Here is a 19,668-nt window from a genome sequence, read left to right on the forward strand (position 1 = left end):
TACAGGTGCAAAAACTGTTGGTGTAGCTGGAGATCTCGCTGTAGATCCTGCTATTGGTGCTGTGACAACAAGTGGAGTAGAGCTACTACTGGTTGGACCGTCCAATGGTCTAGGTGTAGATCCATCGACATACTCCCATTTTTCATGAAGTACAAGAATCGTCTTCATTCGGTATTTCCATGTGTCATAATTGGAGTTGTCTAGCTTAGTAGATGCCTCCCAATTGAGGTTGCTAGACGTAGACATGGTGCAAGAAATGTACTCAAAGTCTCGCGAAAATCACTATCAGAGTCAACTGCAAAACACTAACTATGGCAAGTGAAATATGAACTGTCAATGAAGGTAGAACTGTAATATATAATCCAATCTAAATTACAAGGCTTGTGGCAAATGATGGCAGGAATAGCCAAGAGGCTTTACAAGGCTGAAATGATGTGCACAATGCCATGAAATAGCCAAATAGGCTTTACAATGATGGCATGTGTGTTTGAAATCAAATCATGTGCCATCTGCCCACTGAACAATGTGCCAATACCTCTGAACACTCTGAAGTTTGCTCACTGAATTGATGAACGTCAAGTTTCAAGTAATGTGATGATGTGAAAGCGTATGTGAGCATAGGGACTAACTTCAAGTAGGAACTAGTCGAAAATTTTGGGCATGGCTTAGATTGGCAACTTGGAGAAATTCAAAGCATCTCCTCTATGGTGATCTGGTCTACTCTGATCTAGATCTATACCAACCATCAATCGATGAAAGAACAATAAATAATTTATTTTCTTTTGTTCTTTTTATGTGCTGGGTCAGATGTGTCAATGTAGAGATTGATGTGCATGTAGGAAGTGGATTTGTCAGCGAGGCTCAAAAGTGAGTGATACTTCCGTCAAAATGTGCATGTGATGGGACGACCGTGTAGAGCACAAAAAATTAAGTGATTTTCCTTTTTAGAGCGCCTTCAAATTCTTCATAAATCAAGAGATACAACTTGATCTAGGTGGAGGGGCAAAAGGAGTGCAAATGTGCTCAATGATGATGTGGTAACTCGGTGCACATGCAGTGACTGCGTGTGCCAAGGGATGTGCTTGTGGAGCACTAAGTGAGGTGGTAGGCAGGTGCACATGTAGTGTGTGCAGAGTACCTGTGAAGGGGTAGCAGTGCCTAGCAAGCCACTGATGATGTGGCAGATGACATGGTCAAAGCTGATGTGCCATGCTGGCTTAGTCAAAGTGATGATGTGGCATAGTTGATGTGGATGATGACATGGCTATCGGTGATGATGTGTCAGATAAGGTGACTTAGCATGTGCAAATGATGTGGCACTTCAGATGATGTGGCACGAGGGCTAGTGCTGGTGATGTGGCTTGTGGGGGTAAGGTTGCCATGGCCATTGATTTCACCAACCACTTTACCCACACTTGACCCTAGTTAGAGATCCTATCTGCCACGTGTTGTCTTTGTGGAGATCATAATCTATGAAGATTCTATGGGAATCTCATAGATTCTGTTGTTTAAGGCATCGAATGTCAGGTTCCAAGAGTCGGCCATTGCAATCATTGCTGGAGAGTCAGAGAGGAGGCCATGGATGGTCGTCATTCTTTGTGTGTCGTTGAATGGGGTTGGGTGCTTGTTGAGCTAGAGGTTGCAGTTAATATTAGTCTCTATGCCCTAGAGAGGTTGCTCGAGCCGTGTGACAAAACATGTGTGCCTCAGGATCTATGGAGTGCTCTAAGGTGGATGGAACCTATCTAGAAACATGATGAAGAGAGTGCTCACGACATGTATCTCAAGTCAATTGGGCTCCAAGATAGATTAGCTTGGACTCATAAAGAGAATCTTGAGATAGTGCAAAGTGCTTGATTGATATTACTTCAAATGAACCTCCCTTTTATAGGTGAGGGTACTTACATCCATTTGCTTGCTCACATGTGGGATATCTCCTCCATGCCATGTGGCAGCTTTCCCTTTACTCATACCTTTGCTCTACATGTGCTCATGGCACCACAACTCTCAACACCTCCACTTGGTGCCATGATCCTTTGGCTACTGCAAGGTGGTCAGATGTGAGTTACATTCCATCACCTCCCCTTAGTGCATGCATTGCTACTTAAGGTGGTCAAATGTGGTTTTTTTTTACATGTCAATACCTCCCCTGGGTGCTTTCATAGCTACTCTCAAGTGGTCAGGTTTGATTTACAAAATATAGGCAAGGTTGGCAAAGTTTTTGCTTTTCAATACATGTTGTTATTGTCATTCTGCTCATGGCTTGATGATGACTCCATGTAGTTGACTTGTTGGTTCTTCAATCTGCAATCTTCTTCCTTGTGTCCCAGCTTCTTGCAATGGTGACACTTTGGTTTGTTCTTCAATCTATAGTCACTTTGATAGTGACCCATCCTTCTGCAATGGTAGCACTTCATTGATGTTTTACTAAATAGTGCTTGTTCTTCATTATAGCTGTTGCGTGTTGATGCCGATGTCGCTGTCGATGCCTTCAACTCTCTTTCTTTTTCGAGAAGAGAGGATACACATTCTTCAAACTTTGGATCTGGCAAATTCTTCAAAGTGGTTGTCAATGCACTATACTCTGCAGGCCTGCTTTTAAGGAGAATTGCAAGTGCATCTTTCTCTCCTACTTTTGCATTTATGCCCTCTAGTTGAGTCATAATGCTTTTCATTTTGTTGACAAATTGTGCCATGGATTCATTGAAGCCCATGTGCATACCATAGAATTCAATCTTAAGATGGATTTCTTGGTTTTTGGCTTTTGCACCAAACACTGTGTTCAACTCATCCCATGCATCCTTGGCATGATCTTTAGAGTCTATATGATGAATTATGTTTGGACCCAAGTGCAATCCAATGAGTGATAGTGCTACTTCATCTTTTTCCTTCCAAGCATCATTTTGTGCAGTGGGTATGTCTTCTTTTACAATCTTCCAAAGCTTTTGGTGCATTAGAAGATATCTCATTTGTGTAGACCATGTGTGAAATCCATCTCCGGTGAACTTCTCAACAGTTGGGGTGCGGATTGCCATTGCAAAGGTCTTACCAGTTTGATGATACTTTCAAATTTGGCAGTGTCTAATTGCATACAAAAAATCTGAGTTGACAGGTGCGTAGAGCTCAAAAAGGCGATCACTTTTCCTTTTTGGTACATGTGCAAATTCCTCCTGGATTGCAAGTTATGGCTTGTCGAAGATTCTGTGAAGAAGAGAGGGTCTTGATGATGTGGCACAGGGATTCACATGTAGAATTCAAACTGTGCTTACAAAGGGATTGTGCTTGGGTGGCACTATGCCATGTGGCAATCTTCTAACCAGACTGAGTTAACTCAAGTCTAAGAAAACTTAACCATGGCTAAATCTTATCCTACCATGTGGTAAACAGGTAACTACTCCCAAACCCAGGGTTGACTAACTTAACCCGAGTAAATTTTTATCTTGCCACGTGTCAAAATTGTAGGAACCTTAGAATCAGAAGGAAATGGAGCTTCTTGCACAATGACGATGTGGTAGAGAATGGTGAAGATCTTGGTCGTGGTCGCGTTGTTCGTTGACGGGCGGCTATTGGCATAGTTTCCAATCTTGCTTCCTACGAGCCGCTTGGAAAAGAGGAGCCAGCTCATTGGTGAGGAAGTCACTGCTCTTGAGTGGGCAACCTGGTGAGTCGGAAGCATGCTGGAGAAGGTCATAGAAGGGAGCTTGTTGATAGCGAGGTCGATGAGCCGCTATGCGTAGCTACAACCAAGAGACTAGGTAGAGGGACTTGGGGCCGGTGATGCTCAGCTGAGCGGGAGGCTGGAGCTAGCGTATGGATGGTCAAAGGAGGCTAGTCATGGGCTGTAGCGTCGCCCTTGAGCTGCTGTTTGTTGAGTCGCGGTGCATCGTTTGCATTGCCTTGCTGTAGATAGGCTCATTTGGAGCTTAGGTGTTGTACAAGCCTTAGGTCCACCTTTTGTCGTAGGAAGTCGTTGCTATGCTGTTGATGGAGCTTGCTTGTGAGCCGAGACTTCGTTGCAGAGTTGTTGCTTGTTGCGCATTGGAGAGTCGGCTATTGGAATAGTAGAGACCTATGTCTCTCACTCTATTTCTCACGGAGTAGACTCTCTCTCAGCAAAGAATACTCAAGAAACACTCTCAAATTCTCTTGGAACACCTCTCTATCTCTCTCTCTCAATGCAAAGAGTGGACTCACAAGAGCTCTCTCTTTTTCACAATGAAACTCTCACAAAAGAATTGAACAGAAATCTTCAACTCTCATGGATAGAATTCTTTCAACGGGAGAATGAAAGAATGAACACTAAAAGAGAACACTCAACCTCAATCTAAAACTAATTTAGGAGAACTAGACCTAAGCTCTGATACCATGACAAAACATGTGTGCCTCAGGATCTATGGAGCACTCTAAGGTGGATGGAACCTATCTAGAAACATGATGAAGAGAGTGCTCACGACATGTATCTCAAGTCAATTAGGTTCCAAGATAGATTAGCTTGGACTCATAAAGAGAATCTTGAGATAGTGCAAAGTGCTTGATTGATATTACTTCAAATGAACCTCCCTTTTATAGGTGAGGGTACTTACATCCATTTGCTTGCTCACATGTGGGATATCTCCTCCATGCCATGTGGTAGCTTTCCCTTTACTCATACCTTTGCTCTACATGTGCTCATGGCACCACAACTCTCAACACCCTGAGCGTGGCCGTGGGCTTGTAGGAGCTCTTTGTCAATGGAGCCATAGTTTGGACATCTGGCATTGAGTGTGGCTATTGATAGGCATTGCGGTTGCACGTTGGTGACTTGAGAGGTAGAACGATGAACTGAGCAATAGCCAAGGGTGCTGAAAATCTTTGGGTGGCCCGTTGTCCAAGCAGAAGCCATGTAGGGAGGTTCGGAAGCTTGCATGCATGTTGCAACTATGGTGGAAGCTCGTTGGAGTAGTTGTGGGGAGGCTTGTTGGAGAAGCGCTAGTGTTGCATCAAGTCGCCTTGTGTGCAGAAGGTTCTGAAGGCACTGTTTGAAGAGTTCGTTGGTTTTGGTAGGCTTGGGCGCTATGCTCGTTGTAGTTGTAGATAGGCTTTTGGCTGTTTAGCTGCATTCGAGGACCTTCGAGTGGCTTAGAGGGGTTGCCAGCCATGAGGATTAGGTAGTTGTGCATGCGAGGTAGCTGCGCCTTAGGTAGATCATTCCAACGAAGTGGTCATCATCAGCAACAAAATCATCATCAAAGTCAGAATCAACATCAACATCATCCTTAGCAACATCAGAATCAACAAAGAGGAAATCATTCCAATCGAGGAATATTCCAAGGATGAGGGAATGCATCCACCAACGTGTCAAACTCCAGTGCAACTACTGTCATAAGTTTGGACACTATGAAAGAGATTGCCACAAGAAGCAGTACGACCAAGGTGGTCAATCCAGTAGCAATCGAGGGAATTTCTGCGGAAGAGGAAATCATCGTGGTGGACATTCTAGTCATAGTCATTATGCAAATGAACATGGGAATATGTTTCTTGCAAACGAGGAAATGCAGAAGATTGATACAATGTATCTAGAAACTGATTGCAATTCAAAAGAGGATTTCAGCAATCAAGTCGACCAAGTAGATCAAGATCCTTGGTACATCGACAGCGGTGCATCATCTCATATGAAAAATCATCAGAAATGGTTCACAAATATGAAACCATTAGAAGGTCAAAAGAATGTCACCTACACAGCACATAATACACCAAATCCAGTTCAAGGGACATGCATTATCCCTATCAACAATTTCACTAGTACGAAAGCATTGGTGAAAGATATACTCTATGTTCCAACGCTTAGCAAGAGCCTCTTGTCAGTAGGTCAAATGATGGAACACAACTACCGAGTCATCTTCGATGGAGATGAATGCACTATTAGAGACAAATCGAAAAGTTTAGCTAGTAGGAAAAGGAGTCAAGGAAGGACGCTTATACAGAATGCTAGCTATAGTACCAGATTTGCATGCCATGTTAGCTCAACCTCAACATATGCCACTATCTACAAAATGGCACAAGAGATATGGTCATATCAATTTCAAGAGCTTGCTCGATCTGAAGAATCAGAATATGGCGATCGGGATTCCTAAGCTATAGTTTCTTGGAAAAGTTTGCGAAGCATGTTGCTTCGGCACGAGGTATTCTTGATTTGCTACATATAGATGTATGGGGTTATGCCCAAACCCGCAACATCAATGGTTCACTTTACTACTTGACTTTCATGGATGACTACAGTAAATATTGTTGGATCCACTTTCTAAAAGAGAAATCTGATGTGTTTTCCAGATTTCAAGAATTCAAAGCCAACGGTAGAAAACCACACAGGCAAAAAGATCAAAGACATGAGATTAGATAGAGGAGGTGAATACATGTCTTCACCATTCATGAACTTTTGCAGAAGTCACGGCATTCGAAGACAATTCACTTGTACAGATACTCCTTAGTAGAATGCAAGAGCTGAAAGGAAGAGTGGTACTTTAGCAGACAGTGCTAGAGAAATGCTTAGTGAGAAGCATCTTCCGAATCAGTATTTGGTAGAAACAATAGCCACTACAAACTACTTGCTTAATCAGCTTCCTATCAAACCGATTTAGGGTATGACACCTTATGAAACATTCACTGGACACAAGAAATGCATTGGGCATCTTTGATATTTGGTTGCATAGTGTAAGCTCACATACATGATGATCATCGCAGGAAATTGGATGCAAAGTCATGCAAATGCATCATGGTTGGCTACAGTGAAGAAAGCAAAGCATACAAGTTGTATGATCCCATCAACCGCAAGGTCATTATCTCTAGAGATGTAATCTTTGATGAGGAATCAGAATGGAAAACCTCAAACACATAGAAGATAGATGCTCCGATTTCACAATCATCTACAGAAAAGGTTGATGAAGAAGAGCAAGAATTGCCAGAAACACCCCAAGTAGAGCCACATTAGCTCAACGTCTACTAGGGAAAGCAAACCACCAGCTAGATTGACATATGCTCAGAAAGGCAAAGCAATTCAGGTTGAAACCACCAACTATGCTCTTATGACTACCATCATGGCTACAGAAGAGCCAGTGTTCTTCAAAGATGCAGTAGACAAGCCAGAATGGCAAACTGCTATGAATGAAGAAATGGAAGCTTTGTACAAGAATAATACTTGGGAATTATGCGACCTTCCACTAGGAAAGAGGGCCATAGCAAACAAATGGGTATACAAAGTGAAGTACAAAGATGGAAGTATTCAAAGACAGAAAGCCAGACTAGTTGCAAAAGGATTTGCACAGCAATATTGTCAAGATTCTGATGAGACTTATGCTCCAGTAGCAAAGATGGATTCTATACGGTTCTTGATATCACTAGCGACACTCAGTAGATGGAATGTGTACCAGTTTGATGTCAAGAATGCATTTCTCAATGGCTATCTAGATGAGGAAGTCTACATGCAACAACCAGCAGGTTATGTTGAACAAGGAAAGGAGAATAAGGTTAGCCATATTAAGAAGAGTCTCTACAGCATAAAGCAGGCACCCAGAAGTTGGTACAATAGAATCAACAATTATTTTGTTGATCTAGGATACATGAAATCCAATGCAGATCATACTCTCTACTACAAAGTTCAAGGGGAAGACATCACTATTGCACTTGTGTACGTAGATGATCTGATTGTGACAGGAAGTAAGGATAGATTCATCAAAAAGCTAAAACAAGACTTATCTGCAGAGTTTGACATGAAAGATCTTGGACTTATGCACTATTGTCTTGGAATTGAGTTCTAGAGAAATTCAGACAGTACCATTATAAGTCAACTCAAGTATGTTGACAGTCTCCTGAAGAAGTTTCATATGGCAGATTACAAGATTGGAGCCACTCCCATGGAATAGAGTTTGAAACTTACTAAAGATTCAGAAAAGCCTACAGTCAATGACAGGAACTATAGGTAGCTCATCGGATCTCTTATATATCTAACTATCACATGGCCAGATATTTGTTATGCAGTAAGTTCACTTTCACAATTTATGGAAAATCTAAAACAGTCTCATTGGAATGCAACCAAAAGAGTCTTGAGATACATCAGAGGTACAAGACAGTTTGGGATAGAATACAGAGGAAGTCATCCACGATTGCATGGATATTGTGATAGTGACTATGCCAGAGATCATGACACCAGGAGATCCACACAGGGATATGCATTTTGCCTTGGTCAAGGTGCTATATCATGGTTGTCAAATAAATAGCCAATTGTTTCTTTGTCTTCGGCTGAAGTAGAATATAGGGCACTCACTACAGGTGCATGTGAGGCTACATGGCTCAGAAGACTATTGTCAGAAACAGATTGCTTTGATGAATCAAACCAACAACAATATACTGTGATAATCAATCGGCTCAAGCATTGGCCAAGAATCCAGTATACCACTCCAGGATAAAGCACATTGATGTCAGAGAGCACTTCATCAGAGAAAGAGTGTTACTTGGTGACATCACACTGTAGCATTGTGATAGCAAAGAGAATGTTGCAGACATCTTCACTAAACCACTCCATAAAGAGCTTTTTGAGAAACACCGACAAGCTCTTGGTTTTACATAGAGGAAGGACATTCCCATTAAAGGGGTGTGATGGAATGTAATGTTTAGTCCTTCTTCGATTCCCCAAAATCACCATCTTGAGGGAAGGCCTACTTCATGATGTTGATCTTGAGGGAAGATTTTGAGAGACCACGCTCAACATCATGTGATTACATGTGCATAGCACTAACACATATAGAGTGCTATAAAGGGAAGGGTTGGATGCCCTAACCCTAACCCTAACCCTAAATGGGTTTGTATATATTCTACATTTTTAACAAAATCTAGTGTACAATTAGTCATTTGTGTTGTGCTCTCTAGCTGTGTCCTCTCTTCTCATCTCCACTCTTCTCCAATACCTATGATTGCATTAGTATGATAGTGTGTAATACATTGACCAATTGTGACTTGGACCTAGGAAGGACATCACCATGATCACCATGAGGAATATGAATGGTATCACTATTTGGATCATCCTATTAGTCTGATAATAATTGGGAAGAAGTGTCATGAAGACACGAATGGAGATCTTGTGGGCTCTCTAGTTGTGCCCTCTCTCCTCATTTCCACTCTTCTCCTCTCCCCTTTTCATATTTCATCATGGCTAGGATCGAGTAGATTGCAATTTGTTTAGAGTGGGAAATGGCTAATGTCTTGCTTTGCAAAGATGTTTATGCTCACTATTCAACAATGATTACAATAGTTATGAGAGAAACGACACCCCTAGATGAGAGATGTGGAAAATATTCCCTATCCCTATCATGTTATTGTGGTCTCAAAATTTGGTAGATAGAAACTTAAGCCTCAAAATGTTGATCAAAATTAGAGAAGGTTAATTCGATGAAATTATTATTTTTCTTAACAATAGCTGCATGCAACCTTTTTTTGATAGTAGTAGAAAACATAATGATAGTTGTTTTTCCTTCAAAAAGCTACAAGGAACCTTGTATTAATATTATTGTCCTAACTATAGCTACAAAAAACCTTCTTTTATGACATTCTCACCATTCCAACTTAGGCCAACTCCCCATGGTGCACCTAAAAATATGTAACCATATGACATGGGTTTAACTTAAAATAAATTCACTTAAATATACATACGGAAGGGTCTTTTTAATTCACAATCATAAGATTTATTATTTTATAACGGGAAAGTAATGTAGGGCCTATATGTAAGTAGGGGTTCAAATATTACCCCTTGAATGCACATCGTTTGTAGGTTTTCCTAGTAGTGCACCCATAGGGTCCAAGTCTTTTATGGGCAATCTACTCGCAATGATGCCTTAGTAAGGAGAGCAAAGCATTGATATACTTACCAAGGTGCCTAAAAACTTACACAGCTTTTAGGCACTATCTTTTCGAGCCCGTTGAACATGTTCATAGATGCATATATTATTATTAGAATTCTTCATTTTCACTCTCCAACAAAAATCCTATGATGATATCAATTTAAATTAACCATTCTTAGCCTTGTTTGGAGGATACCTCCCAATTTTCAGTGCTTGTCTCAATGAGCCAAGTTCCCATGACAATATAGTGCTTTGCATAGATTGCATTGATCGATAGAAATGAAATTTGCATTATCAATAGAATTATCATCTTCACAAAGAGATGAAAATGAGGCTCAAAACCTATGTTCTTTCCCTCAATCAAGCTGAAATACGAGCACGGTCACTCAAAGCTAAAGGGAGCTAGACTTCTTTTAAACCAAGTTGTTTAGTTTGCTTGATATATACTTTTAGGAGCTTTTATCCACCTGTTGGAGTTCAAAAATGCAACATCATTGTGAAGCAAATGAGGTCCTTTCACATGTGAGCCCTAACTAATGAGCAACAAGGCTTTGTACTCATCTTAGCAAGGTTAAAATGCCGAAACAAAAGTGAATGAAAGATGAGCCTTCACTTTCCTCGAGAAGTAAAGAGACGATCGCCTTCACTTTCCTCGATTGCAATGGGTGACTTGATATTCATAAGAACGTGTGTATCTTTTGTAGTAAATTTGGTGGCCATCTGAAGATCTGGCGATTAGTCATCAATAAGAAATTTTGCCTTGTTAAGTCCTTTCATGGAAGCACCGAGTTTGTGTGGGAGAGTTTTAGTGTGCAAGCTTATGGAGGTTGGTAGTATCAAAGGTTGTAGATGAAAGCAACAATTTGAAGAATAGCCAAGAGCCGATGTTGTATGGTTCACGATCACCTTCTTATCGTTGCTATATCACATTCTTGCAAACTCTGTCAGCATAGAATTTTCACATAGCCAGCAGAGCTCATTCGTCTTGACAGCATGAGAAGACTTAATAGAGAAGACTTAATAGAGTTCAGAGCTCTAGGATCGGAAGACTATTATTAATAGAGTCCTTGACGAATGCAATAATTTGTTGTTCCTTCCAAGCTTGCCACCATTTGCTTGTTATGGATCATAAACCAACCTAAGACAGGGGCCAGTGCTGCCAGGAACTGATCGTGCCCCCTTGTTCAATACGTATAGGCTTGTTGAAATTCAGCGTTGTCTTATGCTATGGCCACCTTCAAGTAGTTCTCTTGTTGGGTTATGGGCCTTAATTGATTATGGGCTCTCAGCTTACACCGGTGCTCTCCAGTCACTCTTGCAAACATGGACATGCTGTCCACAACAGGTTGCCTAACCTGAACGAGCGTAAGGAAATTCATACCTCTACGCAAAAGCGTGTCAATGATCTTCCAATAGGTGAGGCAAATAATTTGATGAACTCGCATGTGAAGCGTGGCAGCATTGTGGATGCTCGCAATGTGTTTGACAGCATGCAAAAGCGAAATGTGGTGTCATGGAATATTATGATCATGGCTTATGCCAAGCAGGAACAATTTGCTCCCGCTTTGGAGCTGTATGCACGGATGCAGCAGGAAGGTGTCCAACCGAGTGAGCGAACCTTTGTTGCGGCTTTGAAGGCTTGCAGTAGCCTTGCAGCGATGGAAGAAAGAGAACAAGCTGATTGGGAATTTGTGAAGCTAAGGGGCCTGGCAAAAGGAAGAACCATCCACTTCGATGCAGTAAAGAGTGGCTTTGAGTCAGATGTATTCGTGGGGACCAACTTGGTGAATATGTATGCAAAATGTGGGAGCATGGAAGATGCATGGTGCGCCTTTGATGAATTGCCTGATCCACATGTGGTCACGTGGAATACACTGATCCTGGGGTATTCTGCAATAGAAGGCAGTGCGCGTGCTTTGGATTTGTATGCAGCCATGCACCAGCAAGGTGTCCAACCGAATGATCGAACCTTTGTTAGCGCATTGAAGGCTTGCAGTGGCCTGGCAGCATTGGAAGAGGGGCAGCAAGGTGACGAGAGATGCCTGGAGGAAGGTAGAGCTATCCACCTGCACGTGGTAAATGGTGGCTCTGAGTCAGATGTATTTGTTGGAAATGCCTTGATGAACATGTATGTGAAAAGTGGGAGGATGGAAGATGCACGGTGCGTCTTTGATACATTGCCTCATGGTGATGCAGTGACATGGAATACCATGATCCTAGGGTATGCTGAGCAAGAAGACAGTGCACTAGCTTTAGAATTGTATACACAGATGCAGAAGGAAGGCGTCGCTCTGGATGCTCGAACCTTTGTCAGCACATTAAAGGTTTGCAGTAACTTGGCAGCCCTAGAAGAGGGGAAGCAAGTTGACGGGAAATTGTTGAAAATAGGGTGCCTGGTGAAAGGTAGGACCATGCACTCCCAAGTATTAAAGAGAGGCTTTGAGTCAGATGTGTATGTAGGAACTCTTTTAGGAGATATGTACGCAAAATGTGGGAATATGGAGGATGCTCAGTGCATCTTTGACCAATTGCCTCATCGTGATGTGGTTACGTGGAATACTATGATCTTGGCATATGCTGAGCAAAATGACAGTTTACGGGCTTTGGAATTGTATGCACAGATGCACGAGGAAGGTGTCCAACCATCTGCTCGAACATTTGTTGGTGCATTGAAGGCTTGCAGTGGCCTGGCAGACTGGAACCAAGGTGACAGGAAATTAGCGGAAATAGGATGCCTGGTAAAAGGTAGAACCATCCACTTCCAAGTCATAAAGAGTTGCTTTGGGTCAAACATATTCATCGGAAATGCATTGGTGAATATGTATGTGAAATGTGGGAGCATGGATGATGCATGGAGTGTCTTTGATGAATTGCCTCATGCCGATGTGGTCACATGGAATACCATGATCCTGGGGTATGCTGAACAAGGAGATAGTGGGGAGGCTTTCAGGCTTTATGCACAAATGCAAGGGAAAGGTCTGTCACCAAATAGCATTACCTTTGTTGCCATTTTGAAAGCATGTGGGAATGCTGCAGCTCTGGGTATTGGAAAAGAACTGCATTTTCAAATTAGCAGGGTTGGTTTTGAAACTATTGCAATTGTGGCAACCAGTCTTATTGACATGTATGCCAAATGTGGGAGCATGGTTGATGCCCAACAGTTGTTTGCTGCATTGCCCGCAAGGGATGTGGTAGCATGGAATGCAATGATTGTAGGATATGCTCGCCAGGGGGAGAGTGGACTTGTATTTCATTTGTTTGAGAGAATGAGGCAGGAATGCACAGAGCCAAACTGGGTCACTTTTCTTGGTATTCTCACTGTATGCAGTCATGTGGGTCTTGCCGTCAAGGGCCAGGAGTACTTTCAGGCTATGAGCAAGCAGTATGGTATTGATCCCACTATTGAGCACTATTCTTGCATGGTTGATCTCCTTGGTCGTGTAGGCCGGGTGAAAGAGGCAGTACAGATGGTGGAGAAAATGCCTTTCCAACCTGATGTTACTGTTTGGAGTAGCGTGTTGGGTGCTTGTAACAAGTGGAACAATGTTGAAGTAGGAAGGCGTGCCTTTGAGAACGTGGTGAGATTAGATGAGAAACTTTCTGTCGCATATGTTTTAATGGCGAACATATATGCTGATGCCCACATGCAGAAGGAACAGGATAGGATCCAGGCAATGAGACACAATGCTCAAGCGTTGTAGAAGCCAGGTCAGAGCTCACACAGTGACGCTAGTGGTACGGGGGATACATTTGTAGTGGGAGAAATATACTGGTGCAGTGCTGAGAGATTTTTATTGTAAGTTGGAGGAAGGATACGTGGCTGATCTGGATCGTGGATCATTGGAATAATGTAACAATGAAAAGGAAATGCACTGTGTCGGAACAGAGAGAAGCTGGCTATCGCAGCACACCATGGGATAATTGTGGGCAGAGTGTTACTCTTAACTATAAGATAGTTCAATGCGCGGTAATCCACACACATCCCAGCTGTCCTATCCTTTTTCTTCACAAAAAGGACCGGAGAAGTTGTTGGGCCAGCTTGTAAAAACTCCTCCAGCTCACTCGTTAATTCCTCCTCCATGGCTTTGTTGAGCCAGTAGCGGTGCTTATGGGTGGCGAAGCTCCCAGTATGAGTTCAAATCTGGTGATCCTCTAGCCAAACTACCAGAATGGTAGTGAGAAACAAATGCTAGGATTCCTGTAACAGGGCCTCCTACTATGAATTGGTGACAAAAGATTCTGTGGCAGAATTTACATACGACATAACTCCCTGATTAGTTGGATGGCTATGATCAAAGGTCAGGGAGAAATGTCATGAAGCCAAGGAATGAACTTTGAATCAAAATGGCTGGAATGATAAGATCGAGACTTTTGTTCTTATAAATTAATTGGACCTCAAAATGGTGCTGCCAATGAGCTCCCAAGATTATCTAAATCGGTGCGAGCCTAAGTGGCCGACTGTCCACCCACAGGAAAATCTTCAGGGCGGTTGCTTTGGCTTCCATGTTGCTTTGAACACTTTGGCTGATGAATGCTCTATTCAAGGATACTGCATCTGTTGGCAAAAGAGTAAGCCGAGCTCGCTTGGCTGCACCGGTGGAGATGACATCCTTGGAACTCTTGGATAGTGCTAAGATCACGACCTTTTGACCTAGCCAAAGAGCTGGAACATGGTAGGGAAGGCATGATGTTATTAACCCTTCTGCTGATCATCAATCTCGTTAATGACAACGGATGTCGTCTTTGCTGGAGCTGAAGGCATAAGTGGGCCAACTGTTGTGGTCATTTCCTTGTGGAGCCTTGTAGTGAGGGCAATCCTGCTTCTTGTGGCCCTGTGTATGACAAAATAGCAACAATTTTACTTCTTTGCTTGGAACGTGTCTCAGCATCCCCAGGAAACTGCCGTAGCCATTGTTGTCCTTGGTTGTCCTATTCTTCTTGCTGTGTTGTTTCCCATTCCCCAGCTCTTGTATTTTTGACTGAGAGCTTGGTCCTTGACCCTTGCTCATGAGCTCAAAGTTCTAGGCGAGCTCATAAACCATGTTGTAGTCTTTTGGCGTGAAATTGCAAACATACCACTGCATGTCTGAGCATAAGCTGTGGAGGAACTTCATGATCTTGTCTGTCTTATCTTTAAGACACTTTAGACACTCATGTCTGAAGCGTGTCTGACGTGTGGTGTCTCAATGTGTCTTACAACCATGGTGGGAGCTGATCTAGGACGTCTCTAAGGCTAACTAGGTTGATTGAGGAATTTAGGTATAACTTTCATGCTAATGATTCAAGGTTGATTGTTGAGGTCTTGGAGGCGGGAGATATCTGGCCTTCCAACTGCTTTATAATAACAAGTGGTGGGTTAATGAATGGGCTCTTATTAGTGGGGTTTACTTGAGGAAAATCTCAATTTCCAATTGTCAGAATTGTTTGATTCTCAATAAAATTTGACAGACAAGTCAATGCTAAATGGCAATTAAGGAGAGGGGTTTGCTGATGGGAGGGTAGTCTTGACCGTATCTAGATGGTCTCAATTTTGGAAAATCCGGTTCTTTCTTTGGAAACCTGTGCCGAAGTGGTTACCACATGTCGAAGTGCTTCATGGTTGTAATTGGGTTTCAAGTGCCGGCTTTGTTGGGTTGCCAAGGAGGATGACAATTTTCATATCCTCCGATCGTGTTTGGTGGTCTGAAGGCTTTTGATGCGGTGGGATTGGGTTGCCAGATCATTCTCTTCGACTCTTTTAAGTATGACTTGGCCATACATGGTGCTACTTTGGAGGCAATGATTGCCGTAGCCAAGGTTCTACTAAGGAATACGGCTACCTAAGTTAGGGGTAAGTTTAGGAAAGTGTTGAAAGCTATCTTAGTTGGAATTAACAACCTTTAGGGGTGTCTAGTTTAACTACCTAGCAATGTAGGCCTAGGATAGTGAGTCCATGTTGTCTGGCCAACCATTTTGTATTTGGTCTTTTTTTGGGTTGACCACCCTTTTACTAGAGGGATAGAGGGTGACATCCTTCTTTTTGGGTTTTTTAAATTAAAAAAGTATCCAGACAAGTTTAGTGCTCTATATTAATCAAGTAAATAATTTATCAAAATATACTGACGTAATAACCAAAATAACTAGCCATGCCAATCAATCATTATGTCCTCGCTAGTCTTAATTTAGGATATTAATCATATTAATCCAAAACATGATAATTAGAGTTGTCATCCTCCAAGGTAAAAGAAGCCATTCTAATCCTATAATACATGATTGTGTTAAGAAAATATTATCATCGATTGATAATTGTCAAGTGTTCCATTGGATTAGAATAGAAGAGACGGCTTGTGAGACTACAAAAATAGCACAACTTCCAATTGCTAATGCATTGAACAGGATTGTTGAAGTGTCAGCATGAAGATGTCAACTAAGTGCTCTCTCTCTCTCTCTCTCTCTCTCTCTCTCTCTCTCTCTCTCTCTTTTCAGGCCTTTCCAAGATGATAGGTTCTTAGGATGTATGTGGCAACATGTTAGGGTAAAACAAAACTCCATGGGTTCAAGTTTTTAGAGGACTAGATGAGTAAACTAGAGAGTAAAGTATCTTTATTTTTAAAAAAGGATAGGTCATCGATCTTCTAATGGATTATTGCCTAGGACAAAAAGTTTGTATACTGGATCGGCAGAGTATTCAGCAACAAATTTTATTTGAATGTCATGATGTTCCCAATGCTGAACACCTTGGTGTACATAGAGCTTTGGCCTTTTTTGATGCTGCTATCGACCACAAGTGCAAGGATTATGTTAAGAACTGTCAGCAGATTGCTGATGAAAAGGGAAGCATCCCCAAACCAGGTCTAGTAAACATTAGACCATGGTAGGATAGAACTTCAAGCCAGAGTCCTAACAAATCACAGGACACACCTGTATGCATCCTCGTCTGTCGAAATCAGCATTCAAGGAATCAGCGCAAGAATCATGGTATTTCTAGGCCATTAGATTTGGATTTGATCTTATGGCCTAGGTTGTGGCCATTGCTAGAGTTTTTTGTTAGCCGGTTGATTTTCACCGAGTGGTATGGTTTCTTGTAATGTAGCTGGTTAACATTTGCAACACGCTTTCTCTTCGATAGCAACTCTCCTCCCAGCCATATGCTCATCTAAGACTAGGAAGAATTTCCACTGACCTTGGGAGATCCAGACATATTTTGAGGTTAGCCACTACTCTCTTCACTTACATGCAAAATGTTACGGAAATTATATTTATGATATATCTTGCTTTGGACATTATTATTTTTAGTCGAGTGTGACTATGGCAAAGTACTTGCACCAGACGCGGCGGGGGTCCTAGTGGATACTTTGTGTGGTTAGTTGGGGACGCCTGACTAGCTTGTGTTTTGCCATGCTAGATGATCAGTATTGTGGGTGATTCCATGTTAATACTGATGTCGCTAGTGTCATTGGTGTTGTGCTTGATTATTGTGCTTAGAGCGCGGTTATGTTGGGATCGGTTGATTCGGTGATTCGTTCAATCGATTGTTAATAACTAATGTAATTGGCGGCTTGAGTACAGGTGATGGAACTCATAGCAAGGATTGGAGTTAGTGCGAGGGTACTGATCAAGGTGTCGCATAGTGCATTATATATGGCCATGGGCCAATTTTGTATTTGTTTTATTATTGCAAGTGTGAGCAATATATTTTGTTGAGGACATAATTCATTTTGGGACCTAAGATGGCTATGTAAAGCAAATCCCCCATTTTTTGATGAGAGGGATAATTTTGGCTCCTTGGTGCTTTTATGAAATATCATAAATACTCTACATGAGGAAGCGTGAGCCACTCATCTAGGGGGGGGAGATTGTACCCATTCTGTTGTCACTTTCATGGTGTGATTGTGTTTCTTCGTCTCCAATTGATTATGTGGTGAATTTGTGTGAAAAGATTACTTTTTGGTTTCAGTGGTATCAGAGCTCAGGTCACGCTCTTGTGAAGAAATTAAAGAGAAGCTCCCTCGTGTGGAAAGTGAAAGAGAGAGAAGTCCTCTGGAAGATTCAAGAGTACTATGTGACACTTATGCATGAAATAAAGCTCGTGGTCGTGGGGGAGAGAAATCTTGCATCGGGGGATGTGCGCATCGAGCCTTAGGCTTTGAACTTTGAAGATCGCGCCAAGTACTCAACCCAGAGTCATCATTTGGGGAGCCTTGCAAAAGCTCATTCGCAAACTTTGAAGTAGACTTCTAGACTTCCAATGCGCAGCCAGCCTATATCTTTATTATCTGGATCCTATGCCCTCATCGAGACAGGACCCTTGGGACGTGGGAGCAGCCGTCGTCGCGAGCGGAATGAACTGCAGTTCGTAATAATTACGAGGCAGTAGCAGCCTCTGTCCTTAGGCCTCTGACAACGCGGTGCAGCCCTGCAGTAAATTTCCTCCTTCTGCGCGACCCCATTTGCAGGACCTACAGTCTCCTGCAGTATTTTGCTAACCATCGCGATTCACGCGCTGCCTCTCATGCAGACCTGCAATCAAGGGCAGACCCACAGTCCTTTGCCTGTGCGCAGACCCAAGCAGTCCCTTTAAAAAAAAATCAAGGCAGTCTCTGGCCCTCTGCCGTCGTGGACAGCAAACAGTAGTGGCGCAGCATTTGGTCTTTGTGCCTAGGATTTCTTTGATATATATATATATATATATATATATATATTCAAAAAAAAAGCAAGGGGACCCCGAGGTGCAAAGGTCCTTTTAAAGGATTTAATTTATTTATTTAAAAAAAAGAGAGAGAGCTCTAAAGTTCAGAAAAAGAATTTTTCTTCTTGGCGGTCTGAGACACAAAAAGTGAGAGGCTAGGCGCATTTTTTATAAAAAAAAGAAAAAAGCAAAATCTGAAGACACTTGAATCAAGAGGGTAATTGGGACCACAAATCACCGAGCAATCAATTAGAGATCAGTCGAGCGCATAAACGACTACGAGTGACATCATTGGTCACATATCTTCCACTCTAGTCCTTTCTACCTCTGATCAAAGAACGAGATAAGTGATTTCTTTTGCTTTATATTTCATACACTTAGTATCTTACGCCATCCATTTCTTACCATACACTCGAAACACACTTTTTCATCCGTTTAATTCTCATACACTTAGTATTTTATTCTCTGCTCTGCTTTATTTGTATTTATCGCATTATCATGGCACATCAGCCACAACCACCCACACTCCAAGAGCACTTAGACGCACTTTAGGCACAGTTGGCCGATGAGCGTGAGCATAGGGAGAGATTGGAAAAGAAAATCAATGGTAAGAAAAGGAAGAGACATTCATCTGACGATGAGTCATCCGATGATGATCCCGACAATGATACTATTATCAGGACAGTCAAAGCTACACTGAGAGCACAAAATTCGAGGAAGAAGAGTAAGATAAGTAGAAAAGCTTTCTCATTTCAAAATTTTGATGGAAAGAAAGAAGCACGCACTGTCTTGTCTTGGATCAGTCAGCTAGATGATTATTTTTCGGGGGAGAAATTCTCTGAAAAAGATAAGATTAAATGTGCTGCAAATCATTTAGTAGAGAGTGCTGCACTTTGGTGGAACATCACTAAGCACAGTAAAAGGCGACCAAAATCTTGGAAGTCTTTTCAAAAGCTCATCAAGCGAGATTTCCTTCCCTCACATTTCAAAGCAAAAGCTAGACAACAATGGGACACTTTCAGGGAGTTCGATAAGAAAACGATCTCCACATATACTGATAGATTTTGGCAAACGTTGATCCAATTACAGTCTTTAGAGAAAATTAATGAGCGCGATCAACTAAGGAAGTAT

General features: G+C 42.1%; 1 protein-coding gene across 1 annotated transcript; it reads left to right on the plus strand.

Moving 5' to 3' along the window:
* The first annotated feature begins 11,146 nt into the window (after positions 1 to 11,146).
* On the plus strand, positions 11,147 to 13,570 carry LOC147894151 (pentatricopeptide repeat-containing protein At3g09040, mitochondrial-like). Its single transcript, XM_087384658.1, has one exon. The coding sequence runs from the start codon at positions 11,147 to 11,149 to the stop codon at positions 13,568 to 13,570; it is 2,424 nt and encodes an 807-aa protein (XP_087240784.1).
* The last annotated feature ends 6,098 nt before the right edge of the window (positions 13,571 to 19,668 follow it).

Source organism: Dipteris shenzhenensis, chromosome 14 (genome assembly GCF_047967505.1).
Source record: "Dipteris shenzhenensis isolate YYH24624 ecotype China chromosome 14, Dip_SZ_1.0, whole genome shotgun sequence".
Taxonomy (NCBI): domain Eukaryota; kingdom Viridiplantae; phylum Streptophyta; class Polypodiopsida; order Gleicheniales; family Dipteridaceae; genus Dipteris; species Dipteris shenzhenensis.

Excerpts from the sequence above, each read along its gene's own strand:
- LOC147894151 (XM_087384658.1), top strand. The coding sequence starts at position 11,147 with ATGGGCTCTCAGCTTACACCGGTGCTCTCCAGTCACTCTTGCAAACAT.